At 38.2% G+C, this 19,186-nt stretch overlaps 1 protein-coding gene across 4 annotated transcripts in view; it reads left to right on the top strand.

Annotated features, from left to right (window-relative positions):
• Positions 1-18,632, top strand: part of ZFPM2 (zinc finger protein, FOG family member 2) — a 314,505-nt gene extending 295,873 nt beyond the window's left edge. For all 4 annotated transcript variants that reach the window (XM_074811866.1, XM_074811594.1, XM_074811689.1 and 1 more), the window contains 3 exons: positions 7,173-7,379; positions 11,743-11,967; positions 15,151-18,632. In XM_074811866.1, the coding sequence (XP_074667967.1) occupies positions 7,173-7,379; positions 11,743-11,967; positions 15,151-17,642 (2,924 nt within the window). In that variant the 3' untranslated portion in view covers positions 17,643-18,632. The remainder of the gene's footprint in view (positions 1-7,172; positions 7,380-11,742; positions 11,968-15,150) is intronic.
• Positions 18,633-19,186: the final 554 nt, after the last annotated feature.

Genomic DNA, 19,186 nt, shown 5'->3' with positions numbered 1-19,186 from the left:
TCCCTGTTTATTGTCAGACATTTTGTATCTCAAAATGCAGGGATTTTAAAGCCGTCTGGTTTTTTTCTGAAAAATATCATTGCAATTCCTTTATTTTGCAGTTTGTTCAGCGAGTTAGAAATTAAGCAGGCTCCATATTTTATGCTGAACATAAAGGTAGTAGTAAAAGTAGCAACAGAACTGGTTTGTCCACTGTATTGGTCTATAGAGTACAACAGATTTTACATTTTTTGCAGTCAATACACTGCAGGCTTATAATAGGCAGTGGTTTAGTTAAAATTAAAGGTCAAGTATCTTTTGGCAATCTCCTTTGATCAGTAAACAAGGAAAAATGATAGAAGATGCTAGGAAATCATCTCATTAATCTTAATGTAGCACTAAAACTATTTTTTGTGAGAGTTTGGGAAGTCTGAATTTGCAGGGGTCATTTTTGAGACACTTCACAGACATGGTTGGAACCCCAGCATTAAAATACGTGAATAGCAAAAATGCTGTGCAAAGTATATATTTTGTGTACGCATGTGAAAAATGCAAAGAATTATTTAGCAACTGGAAAGACTGTTCACAAAATGCTTTTGATTTATTGCTGTATATACCACAGATCCGTATCACTTATTCTTACATTATTTTATTCAAAAACTTGTATGAACCATGAGTTGGCATGTTGTAGAATACTGAAAAGGCATTAATCAACCTAAATAAACAAGTACATAGATCTATCTAAGAACTATGAAGTAGTTAATAAATTTTTAGCAATTTTATTATAGAAAAAAGGTCTAAAAGAGTAGTGCTTAATTATCTGGACTCCTCTGTGCTGGGCTCTCTTTTGATTGTATTAATGAAGCAGCTGGCCCATTGTTTCTCTTTAATTCCTCTATTGTTTTAAGAATATGTCACAGCTCTTTATTCTTTTATCAGGTGCTGTGCAGGAGGATCCACACAATACCTCATATTCCTACTGTATTTGCCAATGCACAAAGAAACCTCCAAAGCATTTTTCAAAGAAGGGGCACACATAATTTATAAGTTCTGTTCCTTGTACCACTCTACTGTCAAAAATTTCAACAGTATTGGATTTGAATTAATTATAATTTTTTATTAAACAATGTGTCTACGTATAGATATATGTACTTTGTTCATGTCAAAAATTAGAGATCTGCCCAGTAACTTGTGCCGCACTGAAATAGCATTCATTATGCTGAGTCGTCACAACCCCATGGGTGAGAAGCAGGAGGAACCCAAATATGAAGATACCATCCTATTGTGATGTGCAAATTCTCCTTAAATGCTTAACCTGTGCAACAAAGGAGGGAAGATAATAAATTAACTCCAATCCCCATTACCATTACTAAAAAGCATCATTTTTTACAAATTGGAATGTTTCTCCAATTGGAAGAGGAAGGTTTAATTCAGTTGATGGTGCCTGGAAGTTGCTAAGACTAACAGTCAGTTGTTTAAATAAATTCTGATAGTCTTTTGACCCTTCCTGCAAAAAGATGTGTGTACAGGAAATGGGCTATTATGTTGTTGCAGCAACACAATCAGCTCCAGTAAGTCCAAATTTTACTACACAGAAGTAGTACTTCTGAATTAACTGGCACTGAAAATTGGTTTTAATAGAAGTTGCCATTGATTTCTTAAACTTTTATGATGTATGCCATTTTTGGGTCAAAAAAATACACTTAAATGGTTCAGCAAGGAAAACCAACTGATACTAAAGATGAGAAAACTAGGATTGCCTTTGAATATATGTTTATATTGTCATTATGCTTAATCTGTGAAAAAAACAGCTGCACTTCCTCCCATGAAACAGCTGTACTCAGTGGAAACATTGTTTTTAGCTACTTGCTTTCTTAAGTCACTTTTCCTAAGAGCAGTGGTATGAATCAAAAGGCTTTATGGTTCCATTCATTTTGAAGCTCTTTTCTCCCAGTGGAGTTAACAGGGCAATATAAATATATTTTTTTTCAGACCGTGACCCACAGATCCCAAATGATCACTCCTTAAGGTCTGTAAAAAATCAGCAGAAAAAAAAGAAGCCCACCATCAAAAGGCTCACTGTGCTGGTGTCTCTGTCTACCCTGGAAGTGTTGTAGGGTTCTGAGAGTCAAAACGGGTAAAGGACCATCGCTTTGGTTATATCTTCAGAGCAAATTGCTGATTCCAAATAGGATAATAGAGGTCACTTTGTTTAAAAAAAAAAATCCAAATGTAGAAGGAAAAAATGAATGGCTATTTAAAAAAAAAAAAAAAAGCAAGTTTCTCTTGTATTTTAGTTGTCTGCCCTACATAAAATAAAGTTTTATATTAGCATGCATATCTATCACTACAGTGCTCCTTATTCTGAATACAGAAGATAGAGTATTACTACATCTAAATATGATTTAATTGGTTCAATTTGCTATATATTTTTTATACTAAGTGTGGTTCCATATCTTGATGAGCCCAGATGTAGTTGCGCTTGTGGTTTACAGCATCCCATTGCTTGCATTTTATTATTTGTACAAAGCAAATGTCTATCAATCATAGAGATAAATTAGAAAAAATTGTGCAAACATGACACATCGCTAAGATTTTTCCAGCATGCTATGTAATTATTAACCTGATTTTTTCCATTGAAAGAAGCCATGAATTACAGATAGCATGGATGAAGTTAAATGCTTTTATATTAGATACATTTTGCTTATACAGTATTCTATAGGTATGGCCATACAATATAATTGAAGCTTTGTCAGCTCTGTAGCCTAGCAACAGATAATACTGTTAGGTTACTGAATTGCTCCTGGTTGACAAGTAGGGAGTATTTTTGTGTTTATCATGTTTGCTAATGATGGGATCCTTTCCAAAAGGCTTGTCTTAATCTTAATTAGAGTTTATCAGCAGAGGTCTGCATGACATTGTGCAGACACTGATTTCATAAATAATAAAAAGTGCAAGTGAAGAATTTGGCAGGAGAAGAAGATATTTAAGACCACTGATTCTTGTAAGAGCAGCATGAATTTCCAAAATGTAATCAAGTTTGAACTGTGACTCTATTCTTTATTATCAAAACTTGCAGTACACTCCACTGCAGTTTTGACAGCAATTATGAGTATGATTTATAAGCTTCCTGTTAGGAACCAGATCTGTTTGCACAAGAATCTTGATCATAAACATTACAAAGAACAGTAAGTCCACAGTTTTTCAGGAACATCAGGACCTTACTTTTTCCTTTGCATAGAAAGTTGGTTTGTTGGTTGTGGTGGTTTTGGGTTGTTTTTTTTTATTTAAGGGTGTTGGGGTTTTTTTTCAAGCAGCAGAAATATTTGCAGTGAAAGATGCAGACAAAGAAGAGAATCCTGAAATAGCCTTCCCATTTGGTGGAAACTCTGAAGGTATCAGATAGCTGCTTCAGTGCCTGATGTTATTTGATAAGGAACTCATGCCAATGCAGTTGGAATGTAATTTTTTGCTCTAGTTTGCACAACATAATATTCTTTAACTTTCCCAACTTTCCATGATTAAATGAGCATTTCTAATTCCTTTCAATGAGAACTAGAAGAAGCGTTCAAATAAATACATAGTGTTTACGGATAGTGTTATTTTCTTCTACTTGACACGTATGTAATACATGTGTCACATAAATTTCTTTGGTTTAACCATAGATATAAAACAATATATTGCAGGCTCAAGAAGCTTATTTTCAATTTCAGAGGGTCAGAACTAGATTTGTAGAGAAAACAGCTTTCCAATGTCGCAAAGCCTTCTGGTATTTCAAAAACTTCCCTTCTGCACTAGAACAAGAGTAAGACGTTTCTTACCCCACCATGTAAAACCAGTAAGACCCTTTTCAGTATAAATGTATGACCAGTATACTCATTACAGGTGAGAAGAGGGCCAAATTTACCAGTCTACCATTGTCTTGCCTTCTAACCAAATAATATAACCACGACTTCATTTCTGAGGCACTGTCAGTCACTCATCCCTATTAGAGCTTATCTGGACGTTCTTCCTTTTCTCCTGATGACTGCGTATGTTTTAGGACTGAGAAACTTGGCCTGGTAAAGCTTTGTTAGAACGAGTTCATCCCTGTATGCTTTTTTTGACAAAAATAACAGTTGGTTAAAAAATTTCTATCCATCTTAATCGGAACTTCATCTCATATAAGTAACAGACCTTTACGTTTCCATATGAAATCTTCATGTCTTTGCAAGTATTTCAGGCAAACATCTTCCTATCTACTTCTCCATTGCCACCAGTACTTGACAAAGATTTCCTTATCCTTTTGAAAATCGGTCATTAACACTGCCCTTTGCTTTATGAAAAGATGTTGCGCTCCTGAGAAATTACTGTGTATATGTCAGTTGTGTCTTAGCTTGTGGAAATGTTTGTGGGAAGCAAGAGCTTTTTTCCTGTTTTATAACCACCACCTGTAAGGAAGCCCTCATCCCTGGCAAGGGTGTCTAGACAGCATAATAATTCATACGGTAGTCATGATTGGAACTTTCTGTTAAATTTAGAAGCCTCTGCCAGGTTCTCTGCACGCCATTTCCCTGACTGTGCAGTAGAAGGTTCAAGAAGACTTCTCTTCCTCTGTTTCCCACTGTGTGTGAAGGCCAGCATATTTGCATTCACTGCATTAAGGCGGATAAAGTTGTTTGCATCTTTCAAAACAGCAGGTATTGCCTTACCTTGTGCAGTCAAGCATAGGACAAGAGGGGACCATACCGTGTCCTGTAGCTGGGAGAATGCATCATTTGGGAGTTCATCTGGGGATTTAACTTGACACAGTATCATGTACTGATGAAAACATGGACATATATGTCATGATCACTTAAATGCTTCATTTTCTATACAGTGGGATGAAAGAAAACAACGATGTAATTTTTGGATCTGAATCCTGTTGGGCTGAAGGTTTGTATTCAAATGCAGGAGTGGATAAAACTTCTGCAGTTCTGATTTCCTTTAATAAGCCAAGCTAGAGATTGTTGTTCTTCCAAAGCTGTCACACATCCCACTCAGCTGTGCCTGCCGTAGGTGTGACAGCCTCCAGGAGCTGGGTGGAGCAGGCAGCCGAGGTCACTGCTCACTTCAGCTGTCCGAGTTTAATCTGCTGCTGGACAGGAGTCAACACCCTGAGGAGCTCTAACACCAGGAGACTGAGTCAGCCGTTTAGCTGATCCAGACTGATTGCAGCTGGAGACCCAGTAATCAACTACACTTTTTTTTTTTCCCCCCAAGGGTACAGCATGTCAAGATGTTTGCTGGGATAGAAAAAGTGGTTCTTCTGCAGTGACTCATTTTTATTTTAATAAGAAATTCAGTGAATAATACAGTCTAGGAAGATCTCTTATTCTGTATTAAAATGTACTAGAACATGTTGGTTGATTATTATACCTTCTGTATATAAATAATGTAAAGTGTATGTTGATAATGGAAGCCCTGTTCCTCCCAGAAAATGAACTATGTGGTGTTTGCAGTGAGAGTACTCAGTTTCAGGTTCTCAAATTGCAGCATGTGTATCATGTATTTTTATCTATGAGACTAATTAAGTAGACTTTAGGAATTTTGTCTGGTTCTCTCTTGAACAGGTTTTATACCAGTTTAACTCTGAAGGCTACTGTATATTTACTCCTGACTTATATCAGGCTATAAGTCAGACCGTGCTCTTCAAATGTTTGAATTCCTGCTTGGACATTAGGATTCTGCATTTGTAGACATTTATGGCACTATCTTCACATTTCATCTCCTTATTCTCTAGAGGAAATTACTCAGATTTGCACCATTTAATGCTGTAATTTTGGATGGTAGTAAACCTTAGTATACTTTGGTCCCATCACAGTAAATTTTTTGTAAACTTTGCAGCCACCTTCAAGTGCTGTATTACCGAAGGGTGAACACAAAGACACTTTTCTGCTTTGAAACTTTTACACCACTTTGAGGTCTGGAAGCTTAGCTTTATTTTTCCACTAAAACACATTGTCACTGATGCTGTTTTGTTTGCTCATCTTTGAAAGCTAATAGACTGGTTTAATTAATTGTCCAAGATTTCTCTAAAACAATGTCCTAATTCTTCCATTTAGCTGTGGCATATCATACACTGTTGTTATCTCCTCTACCAGATTTTTGCAACAAGTTGTTTTAAAACTATAATCTCTTTGAGGGGAAAAAAATGAAGTGCAGTTGAAAAGGCAGTTATGCCGAAAGATAAACACAGCAATATTACTTATCAAAACGAGTACAGTTTTTGCTTGCCTAATGAATACAACATATAGCTTTTTCTATATATACAAAACCTGAGGAAAAAAAGCTTTATAACATATAAAGTATGCAACATTATTTCAGGCATAACTGTATTGGATATGTATCTAGGCCTGAGAGTGTAGATAACACAATATAAGTGCTTTGCCTGTCTAAACATGTTAAATAAATGAGCATTCACTATCGCATTCAAATACATTAGTAGATGTACTCGCATAGTTAATTTTCTTTTTAATGCACTACACGTGACATTTGCAGCACAGAGCTATAGTGTATCTTACTGTTTGATGAAAGTTCTTCCACCTCCCCCCCTTTTAAACAAACCTTTATTTGAATAAGCCTTTATGAAACAGATCTTTGGCATATCTTCTTTTCAGGAAGTTCAGTCAGTGTAAGCAGAGATAAAGCAGTCATGTTACAAAGAATATTACATAAGGGAAGATTTTTTAGAGAAAGAGGGTGGCAAACATAAGGGAGGGTAAGAACGCCCTTAAGAGGAAATCTGATTTCTTTCTTGCAGCTGTTTGGTTTTATTGTGCTGTGATTTGGTATTCAAAATAAAACAAACTTGGATTTATGAAAAAAAATACAGGAAATTTGGTGAAAAGTAATGATGAGAAAAGTGCCATATAAAACATTTTCAGCTATATATTGATTTTCATAATGCTGGCCTTTTAGGAAACAAAATGAAAAATTAAAATGAATATTCATGCTGCAAATAGTTAGGAAAAGTATTCCCAAATTGTTATCCTTATACATTGAGAATTCCTATATTGATAGAAAGAAGACAGTGAAAGTAAAAATTATTTGCCTCTTTACCTTGAACAAGCCATGGAAATTTTAAAAAAGAGTGTGAAGATACGGCACTGATGTTTTGAGTTCTGGAATCTGATATAGTCATTTAAATCTTTCTGCTTTTACGTTTCCTGTAGGAGGGCAGCTTTGGTGTACCACAACCAAGGCCATCTCAGAGGGTGAAGAGCTGATTGCCTTTGTTGTAGATTTTGACTCAAGGCTGCAAGCAGCCAGTCAGATGACTCTCACAGAAGGGATGTATCCTGCGCGCCTGCTGGACTCAATACAATTGCTCCCTCAACAAGCTGCAATGGCATCTATTTTGCCTACGGCTATTGTGAACAGTAAGTGATGAATACTATTCTCTGGTGTTTTTTTAAAACAGCAGTACTTTAAGGCACATATGAAGTGCTAATGCAGCGATAGTGAATTCAGGACCACATAAACCACATGACTTAAAACCCACAGTTCAAAGCCTGCTTTTGTTCCCCCATCATCTCAGATGAACTCGCAGACATAAAAGGAGGAAGAAGGGCGGTTTGGCAGGTGGGTTCTGCAAGAGCCTCACCCAAAGTATCTGACCTGCCCTCGTGTAGAGGTTCTGTGATCTGCTCCCAGAGGCAATAGGATCAGAAACTTTAAAAAGAAGATAAGGTAGGCCTGTTAGCTCACAAACTCCAGCCCCTGCTGCTCAGGTAAGCTCATTGCTTACAGCTGCAGCTTCTGGTAATAATTCATGATACTCAGTGGAAGGAAAGAACACATCTCTTCAGTGGCTGTTTCAAAATGCAGTGGAGATCATACCTTATAGCAGCCCTGATTTATTGTGGTATCTCCACTCAATGTGGCTATCCAAGAGTTTTTTTACATCCTCAGGACATCAATAGACCCTATCATGGACAAACTACAGTACATAATTAAGTGCTGTCCTTAGGAGGAGCATGAGTACATGATAAGTCAGTTCCTGAAGTGACTCAAGTTCAGCTTGAATTAAATTTCATTTCTTTAGCTTTTTCTTGCATTTTACCTTTATACAGCCTTATTCCTCATCCTCCTCTCTTAAGTATTCTTCAAATATGTTAGTTGCTACCAGAATCCTCACCAGTTATCGCTTAAACATATTGCACATCCTTAGCTCTTAGCACTTTGTAAGCCTGTCCATTTAGACCCCATGTTGGAGCACTTCCCCATGCTTCCTGTGGTTTGTAAGTATTGCAATTAGATATAGTGAAGTACTGAGCACAATATTTCAGGTGTGAACGGACATGCAAGCACATGATCTGCCACTCAGGCTCACACCAAGTAACACTGTGTCTTGAACAGTTACACCATCTTCAAGCTCTTCAGACAGCACTAGTTAAAATATTTGTGGTAACACATTTTATTCCATGTTTTCTTTTTTTTTTTCTTTATTTTCTAGGTAAACAATCTTCATAAGCTACACATTTATTGTTAGCTTGTTTTAAAAGGCAAACCTTAAAATGTCCAAGTCATCCAAGTCCTCTCTTCCAGAGAGTGAGTTGGCAGCAACCTTAAGCCCTTTAGCTAAGTGCATTCATTTTTGCCCCAGCAGTGGGGCTCCTGTGAGCTCACATACCTGTTCAGAGAACCAGCAATTAGCACTGTATAGGACCTTTCCAAAAGAAGATGTCAGAAGCCCCTAAAGTGGACCACCAAGTTACCATAGTTAGGGCAGACCAATGTTTATAGCCAACAGCTGCTAGGGAGCCATCAGCAAGGGAGTTACCTAGCCTAAAGGGCAAAGACTCATTCACAACTTGTTTCAGCTGAGGATGCATTTTTGTGCAACTCTACACCAGGCCAACTCTGGGCTTGGCAAAGTAGTCAGATTTCTACAGCATCAAATTTTTGGAAACACCTTTGCTACCAGCACTGCCTTTTGCAGAGCCCTGGAAAGCTGATCATTGCTACTTCTGCTGCTAAGAGGAGTCTAAGTCTACAGTGCATCATCTCTTGCTATACAGGCTTAGCAACAACTTGGAGTAACCTGCATACTCTCAACTCAGGGGCCTGCTAAAGTAGGAAGTTTCACTGTCCAGAACTTTCCACCCCAGTTCTGACTCTGCCTCTGACCAGACAGGGCTGTTTCCACATTTCGTTGTTGAGTTGGTGAAATTCACTTTCTTCAGTAAAGTCTTGAGATAAATGTGAGTTCAGTAATATGCTGAATGCACCTCTAGATTTGTAGTGAGACATCTCTTAACCATTCTTTTGCTAGATCTCTGAAAAAAAAAAAAATCAGTTCCTAGAAAATTAAGTGTGTGTGTGTGTGTTAATGTTTCCTAATATTTTCTATTTGAAAAATCAAAATAGGAATATCACCTTTGGCTTATTCAGCCTGAACTTGAATGTTGCATTTCCTGAATTGATCCACTGAAATATTTGGAAACTATCCATTGAAACAAATTGAAATATTTTGCTTTTAAAGAATTAAAACATTAACTTCAAGTAGCCTTTATCTATTTTCATCATATCCCTATACACTGTTCTTCCTGGAATTCCATCCTCTCACCATGCAAAACTCCTCAGATGCATTTCCTCTGCATGGTATGTAATGGGAGTCACATATTCACCATGCATAACTGGAGCTACAGTGTCCAGGCCATCTAGCCCATAGGAAATAAAGATGGCTGGAAGTCAAATTCATTAAAATAATCAGAAAGTTCAGTTCTGTGATGGAGTACAGTCAAATGAATTCAAATAGGACATGTTGCCTATATCAGAATTTCCTGTTACTACTTTTGGACTTTCTCTTCTGTGGAAACCTCTATGGTTCAATTTTTTAAACCATTTGAAGCCAGAAACAAATGCTGAAATGTCAGCTCTCACATGAGATGAACATTTCAAATGATGCAAGCTGTATCAGTAATGTTTTAAGAGTGTTATATACTAGAATACTAACTGCTCCATTAAATGTTTGTGTCTTGAATTCATGCACAATTATTCAGTGGCAAAGGGAAAAATAGAAACTGGTAGTGGTGAAAATATTTTTTTTTTTATGCAAGCAGAAAAGTAGACAAGCATTAGCAATGCAGTCAGAGAAGCAAGCAAACTAAGCAATGTAAATTTTGGCTGCATTTGTAGATATTTAACAAATAAAAGACTCATCCATTTCAGTGGGTCGGAGTCTTTGACTTTATTCACCCAAAGGAATTGGAACAGAGCAGTTGTCCTATACACATCAATATTTGGAAATAAACATAAATTGTCATGAATGATAATGAATCACATCATCAGCCACACATGCCATATTTTCAGAGCAGCCAACCATTCTTCAAGACTAAGTTAATTACCATCACTAGCAGCTTTTTGCATTCTGAAGTCAGTGGGATTTTTGATGTTGACCAAGATGTTGACTGCAATTGCCCATTTTCTGATCCTGAGGTCAGCTGGCACAGTCTGGCTGGACTCATAATTTTATCCTCTCTTAGTTTCAAAAACAGGTGGGAAGTGTCCAAACTAGCTGCAGAGAATGTTCCTAAGCACGTGGTAACTCCTGAACTGGATGCAGGAATGGGGAAGGTATTAACTGGCTTAAGCCAAAAGGGTGGAAGGGACCATTCTCGTGATTTAACAATACAAGGAAGAAGTTCCAGTGCTCTAGTCTGGACCCTGTCGCTGTTTAATTTATTAGTGTAGATGTACCCTAAAAGGCTGGGATTCCTTCCTTGTTCTTACTGATAGGATGACAAGTTCAGTTTTCAGAAAGATCAAGCAGGTGTTTTGTTCTTCTGAGACAGATACACAACATGCACTGCATAGGTATCCTTCTGACAGGATATTAACAACCAAATATCTATCTGCTTTGTGTAAATACACAGTATTCATTTTTACTCTTCACATGAGTAAAATATGTAGCCTTTGGTACATGATCAAAATATCTACTCCCTCTGCTGCTGGGAAGCACTCTGTGCAACCTCTGCATTGTCTTCCCCTCAGAGAGGGTGCTGACATTTTGGAATAGAAGACAATGAAAAATTGCATTATTCTTAGCAAATATCCCTTTTGCAAAGCGAAAAGTGGAAAAGTAATAATTTACCAAAAACAAGAGGACAAAAGTACATTACAAATTTTAACTTCTAATGTTAATAACAACAGGAACCCAGGAAATAAACATGCTGCTTAGTATAATTCAACATTCAACACTGTAGGATCTTAAGGAAATGTATATCAGATATCCAGGAATGGATATCAGAGCAACAGAATTTTACGGTAATAACTGCATAAGCATTCTGAAAATACACATTTTTCAGAATGATCTACAATTAGCACTCAAAAATTCCAAGGCCCAATGCTGGAAAGACTTGTGCACGTGGGAAAAAACACAGTTGAAAGATGTCACCTATTGAGTAGTGATGTATTGGAAATACAGCTTAGTTCTTGAATTAGTACTGCATATTCACAACAAATGATTAATTTAATTTCATTTTTAAAATAATTACATGCCAAAAACTTCTAGCTTTTTTTTTAGTAACTATTTTTAAAATCTCCTTTCGAAAGAAACAATTCCCACATTCAGTCTCTCACCTGCAAGTGACATTTTAATAAACCTGTGGCTCTGTTTTGAGTATTTTATTAAATAAGCATGTGTTTAATGGGGAAGTAAAGGGAATTAATCCAGCTGTATTAATTGGTTGGCACTGAATGCACCCTGGCTAACTTGCACCTGGTTATATTTGCTTGTAGAGGACATATTCCCTTGCAAATCCTGTGGCATTTGGTATCGAAGCGAGAGGAACCTGCAGGCCCACCTCATGTATTACTGCAGTGGGAGGCAAAGAGAGGGGCCTCAGCTGTCAGAGGAGAACGACGATAGTGCTCAGCAGATATCCAGTGTTTGCCCCTTTCCACAGTGCACCAAAAGTTTTTCTAATGCAAGAGCTCTGGAAATGCACCTAAATTCTCACAGTGGTAAGTACCATGTATTTTCCTGTATCATCTTCTAGATTTAGCTATTTGAAAAATTATTCTCTATGGACACTCGGTGGATCAATGTCTTTCCAAATATATGCAAACACTGGGTGTAGATACTGCCAAAATGTCAACAGTATCTGACCTGTGTTCTACACCAAGCACCTCTCCCAGGTAACCAGTGTCATTTATCTACTAATCCTCATTTGAATGCTGTCTCTCTCTTAATGTGTGTATACATGCATTCAGGAAGGATTTCTTTACTGGTGAAGGAGTACTCGGGAATCCAGACACAGATGGACTGCTGCTGCTTGGTTTCTGAGAGATTCAGTTGCTTCAGGATTCTGTCCACCGAACATGAGTCTGCTAGACTACAATCTCTACCTACCCTGTTTGATGCTCAGTGGATAAATACACACCACCAGAGAGCAAGTCCTTTGAAATAAGATCTTGGGGTCCAAGAGTAGGCTTCTTAGGCAGGAGGCCTTAAGGACCAGGGTCCAGACCTCTGTGCTTTTCCCAGGACACTTATTTCATAACAATATTCTTTTCCCTCCTTACAAATATAAAGTGGGGATAGTATTTTCTTTGTCCACGTTATTAAAGTTATAATACCAGATACACAGAAAGTGGGATTACAGAATTCCTGAGATTAAAAATCTGGAACTCAGCAAGAATTTTATCTCCCTCCCTGAAGGTCCTTTGAGTCTGCTGTTTGAATTTGTTTTGATTTAGGGCTGGAAGCACGAGTTACGAGTTTGCAGAACATTCTGCATTTGAGTTCTCAGCAGCAGAGAAAACCTACAAATAAGAAAGACTGCAGTGTCAGGTTATGGGTGTGTTGGCTGTCTAGCATACAGAGCTGTGTCTGGAAAAAGGGAAGGGCCCTACAGAAGTTCATGATCCTCCTGTTAAATGAGCAGAGTCTAACGGACACTAATGTGTGCTTTATTCACAGAAGAAAGCCTTATTTGGCTGCAGTGTAAAAACTCCTGGGGGAGTGGGAATCTACTCTGTGGACTGGGTGAAGTGAAAAATGTACCCCTGATACTTGGGCAGGCAGTTACAAATCTAGAAGGCATCATGTTGCCTTGGAAGAGTACCTCAGACAGAACAGAACTAGAAGAGTGCTGAGAAATTTCCTTGTGTAGACAACACAGACAACACTTAGCCATTCATTTAGAGGTTAGATCTTTTGTGCTTCCAGACCTTAACTTTGAATATCAGGCTATTGCCATTTTCTGTCTCTTGCCTAGCAAACATTTCACTGTTCAGTGAACCAGCAGAACAGTAGGAACAGCTTCAACAAGAGCAGGTGAATGCAGCCCAGCGTGTCTTACAGCCTGGTAATTAAAAACAGGTATTCTTGGAAGATAACAAATTAATTTCTTCCCAAGCAGGGGAAAATTCTGAAATCTTAGCCATTGTATAAAAGTGTTGCTTCAGCTCTTTGCATTTAGTGACATACCATTGACTTAAGTGTCAAGAGGGTTTTCAGCCATAAGCTCTGAGTGACCATGTCTTATTGCAATCTAGAGATAAGCGTCTATATTCCTTGAAAGATATAGGTCTGAAATCCTGCTGAATTTCCAGTAAGAATCTTCAGGTATTTCTTAGATCAGAGGCTAAAACTCAGGCCTTCCGCTTCTTTTTAGTCATAAACCAGTCAGTTTAATCATTCTTGCTCTCTTTCAGATCCTGTCTATTTTTCTATGCAGATTATCACAAGTTATAACAGCTTCTGCAGTAGAAACAAATCATTCCTTTGCCAAATGCCCTGTAAGCTAGTGCTGTGTTTGCTTCAACTTCAGTTACCGTTCCCGCTGGGGGCTGCAGCAGACCCACGCCACTAGAGTATGGAACCCCAACTGAAATGCAAAGTCCATAGAGCCACTCCACTGTGTCTGTATCCCATGATGTGGAAGTGTTTGAAACACCATCTCATGGCGGTGGAGGAGCTAAAGCTTCATAGACCTCCAGGTGAAAAAGTGGCTGACAGGGAACAAGCGCTCATTAAAGTGCTGTGTGTCTCCTCGGCTCCCTTCTGACTTCTAAGGCCAAGACTAGGTCAGATTCAAATGTTGCTTACAACCGTGGGAGTTAACGATGCTGGGGGAGAAGTGAGGACCTCCAGGTACAAGAGAATGACTTCCCACAGATTGAGCCACAATATTCTTACAGCTTTATATTGTCCAACTACCACAATCCTAGTTTACCTGACCAAGACGTGGTATATGTGTGTGTGTCTGTGTAGACAGAACAAATACCCATTTTAAATTCTGAATATCATCCCTACCAATATTTTTTCAGTTTTTATTGTCTAACAGGTAATCAGAATCTGTGTTGTTGCAGTAGAGAAATTTGGTCTTACTTCTTTTTAAAGCATTTTCAGTTTCAAAATACCATGAAACATGGGGTTTTTTGTTTCAGCAGTAAGATGGCTTTTAATGTACTGTTCTTGATAGGAAAAGCTGTAGTGATTTCATGAGGAAAAGGAGTTGTATTACAGCAATAGTTGCCTACGGCCGTTACATGTGGAAGATAAAATGTTGGTGAAGCTGTGTCTTACTCTTCCTCCTCTTTTCATGATGAACGCAACTTATCAGTGCTTTCTGATGAAGATAGATCTGTATCCTGTTCCCACACTACAGCAAACTCATGCAGGCAAAGAGCTGAGCATCAGTAATGCTCAAAATGCTACTTCTGCTCTGTCTGTGGCTTTCAGGCACTTTGAGTTTGAGGGCTATACTTCAAGCCACATCATAATCTTGAGCCTCTTCACCTTGATGTGCTTTCTGTGCATTCAAAATTTCCAGTGATTGTGTATGGGGAACATTATGTCTCCTTTAGTTAAAACTGTAATTTCTAAGACCTTTTCATTTAGAGTAAGACCAGTCTGTTTTTATCCTTTCCCTTGTTCTTCTTTTCCCTTCATCTTTGCTGAATGTATGCAGATACTAAGGCTCTCCAAAGCAGAGCAGAAGTCTTGGAATATTCTCTAGCAGTTCAAGGAAAGAAGTTCTGAAACAATTCAAGTATTTTCGGGGTGACTAATACCATCCCATCAGAAGAAAATTAGTTGTTCTCACTGTGATTGTACCTTCTGTGCAACTGATTTTTCAGTATACTTCATGAAGGGCATAATGGTCACCTTATTTTGTGTTTTACTTGTCTTTTCTGTAGGAGTGAAAATGGAAGAATTTCTCCCGCCTGGTGCTAGTCTGAAATGCACAGTTTGTACTTACACTGCAGACTCAGTGATTAACTTTCATCAGCACCTGTTCTCACATCTTACTCAAGCTGCCTTTAGATGCAATCACTGCCATTTTGGCTTCCAAACTCAGAGGGAGCTACTGCAGCACCAAGAGTTACATGTCTCTGGCAACAAAATTCAGAGAGAAAGTGACATTGAACACTCTCCAAGTGGAAACGAAGAAGGTTTACAGCCAGCAACGGACCTGTTGAGCAGAAATGATGTTCCCCAGAGCCAAAAGACCATGCAGACTAAAGATGCAAGTTCTGATACGGAGCTTGATAAATGTGAAAAAAAGGCTCCACTTTTCCTTCCAAACCAGAGGCCAGAAACCCAGCCTGCCACAAATAAGCAGAGTTTTTCATACACTAAAATAAAATCTGAACCATCCAGTCCAAGGCTTGCTTCATCGCCAGTTCAGCCTAATATTGGTCCTTCTTTCCCAATGGGACCTTTTCTTTCGCAGTTTGCCTTTCCCCAAGACATCACTGTGGTTCCTCAGGCTTCAGAGATATTAGCGAAAATGTCTGAATTGGTCCATCGAAGACTGAGGCATGGAAGTAACAATTATCCTCCTGTAATTTACAGTCCTTTGATGCCCAAAGGGGCTACATGTTTTGAGTGTAACATAACATTCAATAATTTGGACAACTACTTGGTACACAAAAAGCATTACTGTAGCAGCCGATGGCAGCAGATGGCAAAGTCACCAGATTTTTCCAGTGTTCCAGAAAAAATGCCAGAAGCTGTAAGTCCCAGTAATGGTCAAAGCTCTATAAACATCCTGAATGCAGCTCCTCACACATCAGATCCAGAGAATCAACTTCTGCAGACATCTTGCATAAACTCTTCCAATGTTTTAGACTTGATCGGGCCAAACAATAAAAGTCATGAAAAAGACTTTACAGCGCAGTCTAAGAAATTGTCAACTGCAAGCAACGGCGATGAGAAGATAAATGGCAAACCTTCTGACGTGAAGAATCCCAATGCTCCTTTAGTAGAAGGGGAGAGTGATCCTAACAAGACCACGTGTGAAGCTTGTAATATTACTTTCAGCAGACATGAAACGTACATGGTTCACAAGCAGTATTACTGTGCCACTCGCCACGATCCCCCACTGAAGAGATCCGCTTCCAACAAAGTGCCTGCCATGCAGAGAACAATGCGTACCCGGAAGCGAAGGAAGATGTATGAGATGTGCCTACCAGAGCAAGAGCAAAGGCCACCACTAGTTCAACAGCGATTTCTAGAAGTGGCTAATCTTGGCAATCCTTGTACCTCTACTCAAGAGTCAACAGAGGGCCTTGGAGAATGCTACCATCCACGATGTGATATCTTTCCAGGAATAGTCTCGAAGCATCTGGAAACATCACTGTCTATTAACAAATGCGTTCCAGTTTCAAAGTGTGATACTCCCCACTCCACTGTGTCTTGCTTGGAGATGGATGTGCCCATAGATCTCAGTAAAAAATGCTTACCCCCATCAGAGAGGACATCCACTTCTCCCAAAAGGCTGCTGGACTACCATGAATGCACAGTATGCAAGATCAGTTTTAACAAGGTAGAGAACTACCTGGCTCACAAGCAGAATTTTTGCCCTGTCACTGCCCATCAGCGTAACGACCTGGGACAACTCGACAGTAAGGTGTTTCAAAACCCAGAAAGTGAAAGAAACAGCCCAGATGTCAGTTATGAAAGAAGCATAATCAAATGTGAGAAAAATGGAAACTCGAAACAGTCCTCTCCTAATGGAAACTTATTTTCCACACACTTAGCAACACTTCAAGGACTAAAAGTCTTTAGTGAAGCTGCCCAACTTATTGCTACAAAAGAAGAAAACAAACATTTGTTTCTTCCACAATGCCTTTACCCTGGAGCAATAAAGAAAGCTAAAGGAGCAGATCAGCTTTCTCCATATTATGGAATAAAGCCAAGTGATTACATTTCTGGTTCTCTCGTCATTCATAATACTGATTTAGATCAAAGCACAAATACAGAAAGTGAATCTCCTAAAGGCCAGACGCCTTCGAATGGATGTGCTGTGCAGAAGAAAGAGTCTCTTCCGCTATTGCCGAAAAACCGAGGCATGGTAATAGTTAATGGGGGACTAAAACAGGAGGAAAGACCTGCCGCAAACCCACAGCAAGAGAACATTTCCCAGAATCCTCCACATGAAGATGGGCACAAGTCTCCTTCTTGGATCTCTGAGAATCCCTTAACTGCAAATGAAAATGTCTCTCCAGCAATTCCTACAGCAGAGGAACAGTTGTCTAGTATAGCTAAAGGCGTGAATGGTTCTACCCAGGCCCCAACCAGTGGAAAGTATTGCCGACTGTGTGACATCCAGTTCAACAATCTTTCAAACTTTATAACTCATAAGAAGTTTTATTGCTCGTCACATGCAGCAGAACATGTCAAATGAAACAATCGGTCACCTTTGGTACCTGTGTTTAGCATATTGTTCCATACAGTCTAAAGAAAGCTGTTTGAATTACATCTGGACAATCAGGAGATTTCACTATTGCTGAGTTGAAGACTTGAAGGTGTAATTTCATTACAGTCCATTAGTAAAGTGTATTATTGGTGCCATTTTCAAAAATATTAATTTATTTTACCAGCAGTATTCATAGCTGTAGTTATGTTATTTTTTATTTAAAAACTTTATATTAAAGTCATTTGTAATGTTATTGTATAGTTATTGTGTAGCACATATGGTTTGCACTGTATAGTAGATTTTAAAGAAAATAGTCGCAAACAATACAGAAAAGCATTTTAGAAATAGCTTCAAAAGCACTTGTGTATCCTGATTTTTTTTTCTTATATGCTGTTGCAGATATATGTATATGCTAAAATATAACTTGCAAAGAAGTTTCAACTATGCTGTAAAGTTCGCCTTAAAATTTCAATTTTTTTGAACAATTGGGCTCGGTTTGCACTTTATATTTTAGCAGATACAGTACCTTAGTCATTAGGCTTTGCATTTGTATGTAGCAGTATGTTTCTGTCCACTTTCTTAATCTGAAACGTACGTTAAATGAAGATGGCAATTTTTTTCTTGTATAGTACTTGTATTTTCTTTCGCTGATGCATCTCTGTCTCAATTTTTAAACCTTTGCTGTTAAATGCAATACTTTATAAAGAATGAACAAAATTACTGGAAGCAGTATTGTAAGTAATGAGGTCATATCAATCAGTTTTATCTTTTGAAAGGCACAGTCTAAAACAAAACCCTAAACTCAATGCTGCAATTATGAATCTAATTCATATATAAGATATATTTAAATATAAGAGTAGCAATACTGCAACTGGTGATCACAAAGATAATGTTCTACTTCTGATAGAAATAATTTCTCAACAAATGTTGTTACTATGCATGTATATGGATGGAATAAAATTCCAGATCATTGGAGAAGTTTGGCAGTAATTTCTTTAAATCTGTTTTATTTTGTTTTTCAAGGAGGACTTAAATCTCACAAGCTGTAAAGAAGCTCTTAGGAACAGGTTAACATTGCCCCCTCTTCAATGAAAGCAGAGTGTTCAAAGAGAAAATGAGCACAAAGGATGCCTCCACTTTGAGGTAGTCCTTGCTGACAGGTCACTAGTACAACTAAGTCTAAGACAGCCTAGTGAACTAAAACTTAAAATGTCAAGGTCTGAAACCAGGAAGGCTGTTCTCTTTGTTGGAGCTAAGGAAGACATACTTCCCTGACAGTACCTCCATATGTCAAAAGCAGTGGAACAATCTGCATCATAACACCTCTGGTATGATTCTTTATGTGTTCGGTGGTCCTATATGAAAAACAGTAGCATTCATTTAAATAGAACAGTGGTTGCTCCACTAATTCAATATAGAAATACTATTCAATAATTTCTGTGATATTAAAATCTGAACTAATGCACAATTAATACCCTTTACTTGCAATTGTTTAGTCTCCTGTACCCTGTTTTCATAAAAAAATTGATATT

Source organism: Strix aluco, chromosome 1 (genome assembly GCF_031877795.1).
Source record: "Strix aluco isolate bStrAlu1 chromosome 1, bStrAlu1.hap1, whole genome shotgun sequence".
NCBI lineage: Eukaryota > Metazoa > Chordata > Aves > Strigiformes > Strigidae > Strix > Strix aluco.
The sequence above is the reverse complement of the archived record's forward strand: the minus strand, read 5'-3'. Positions and strand labels throughout refer to the sequence as shown.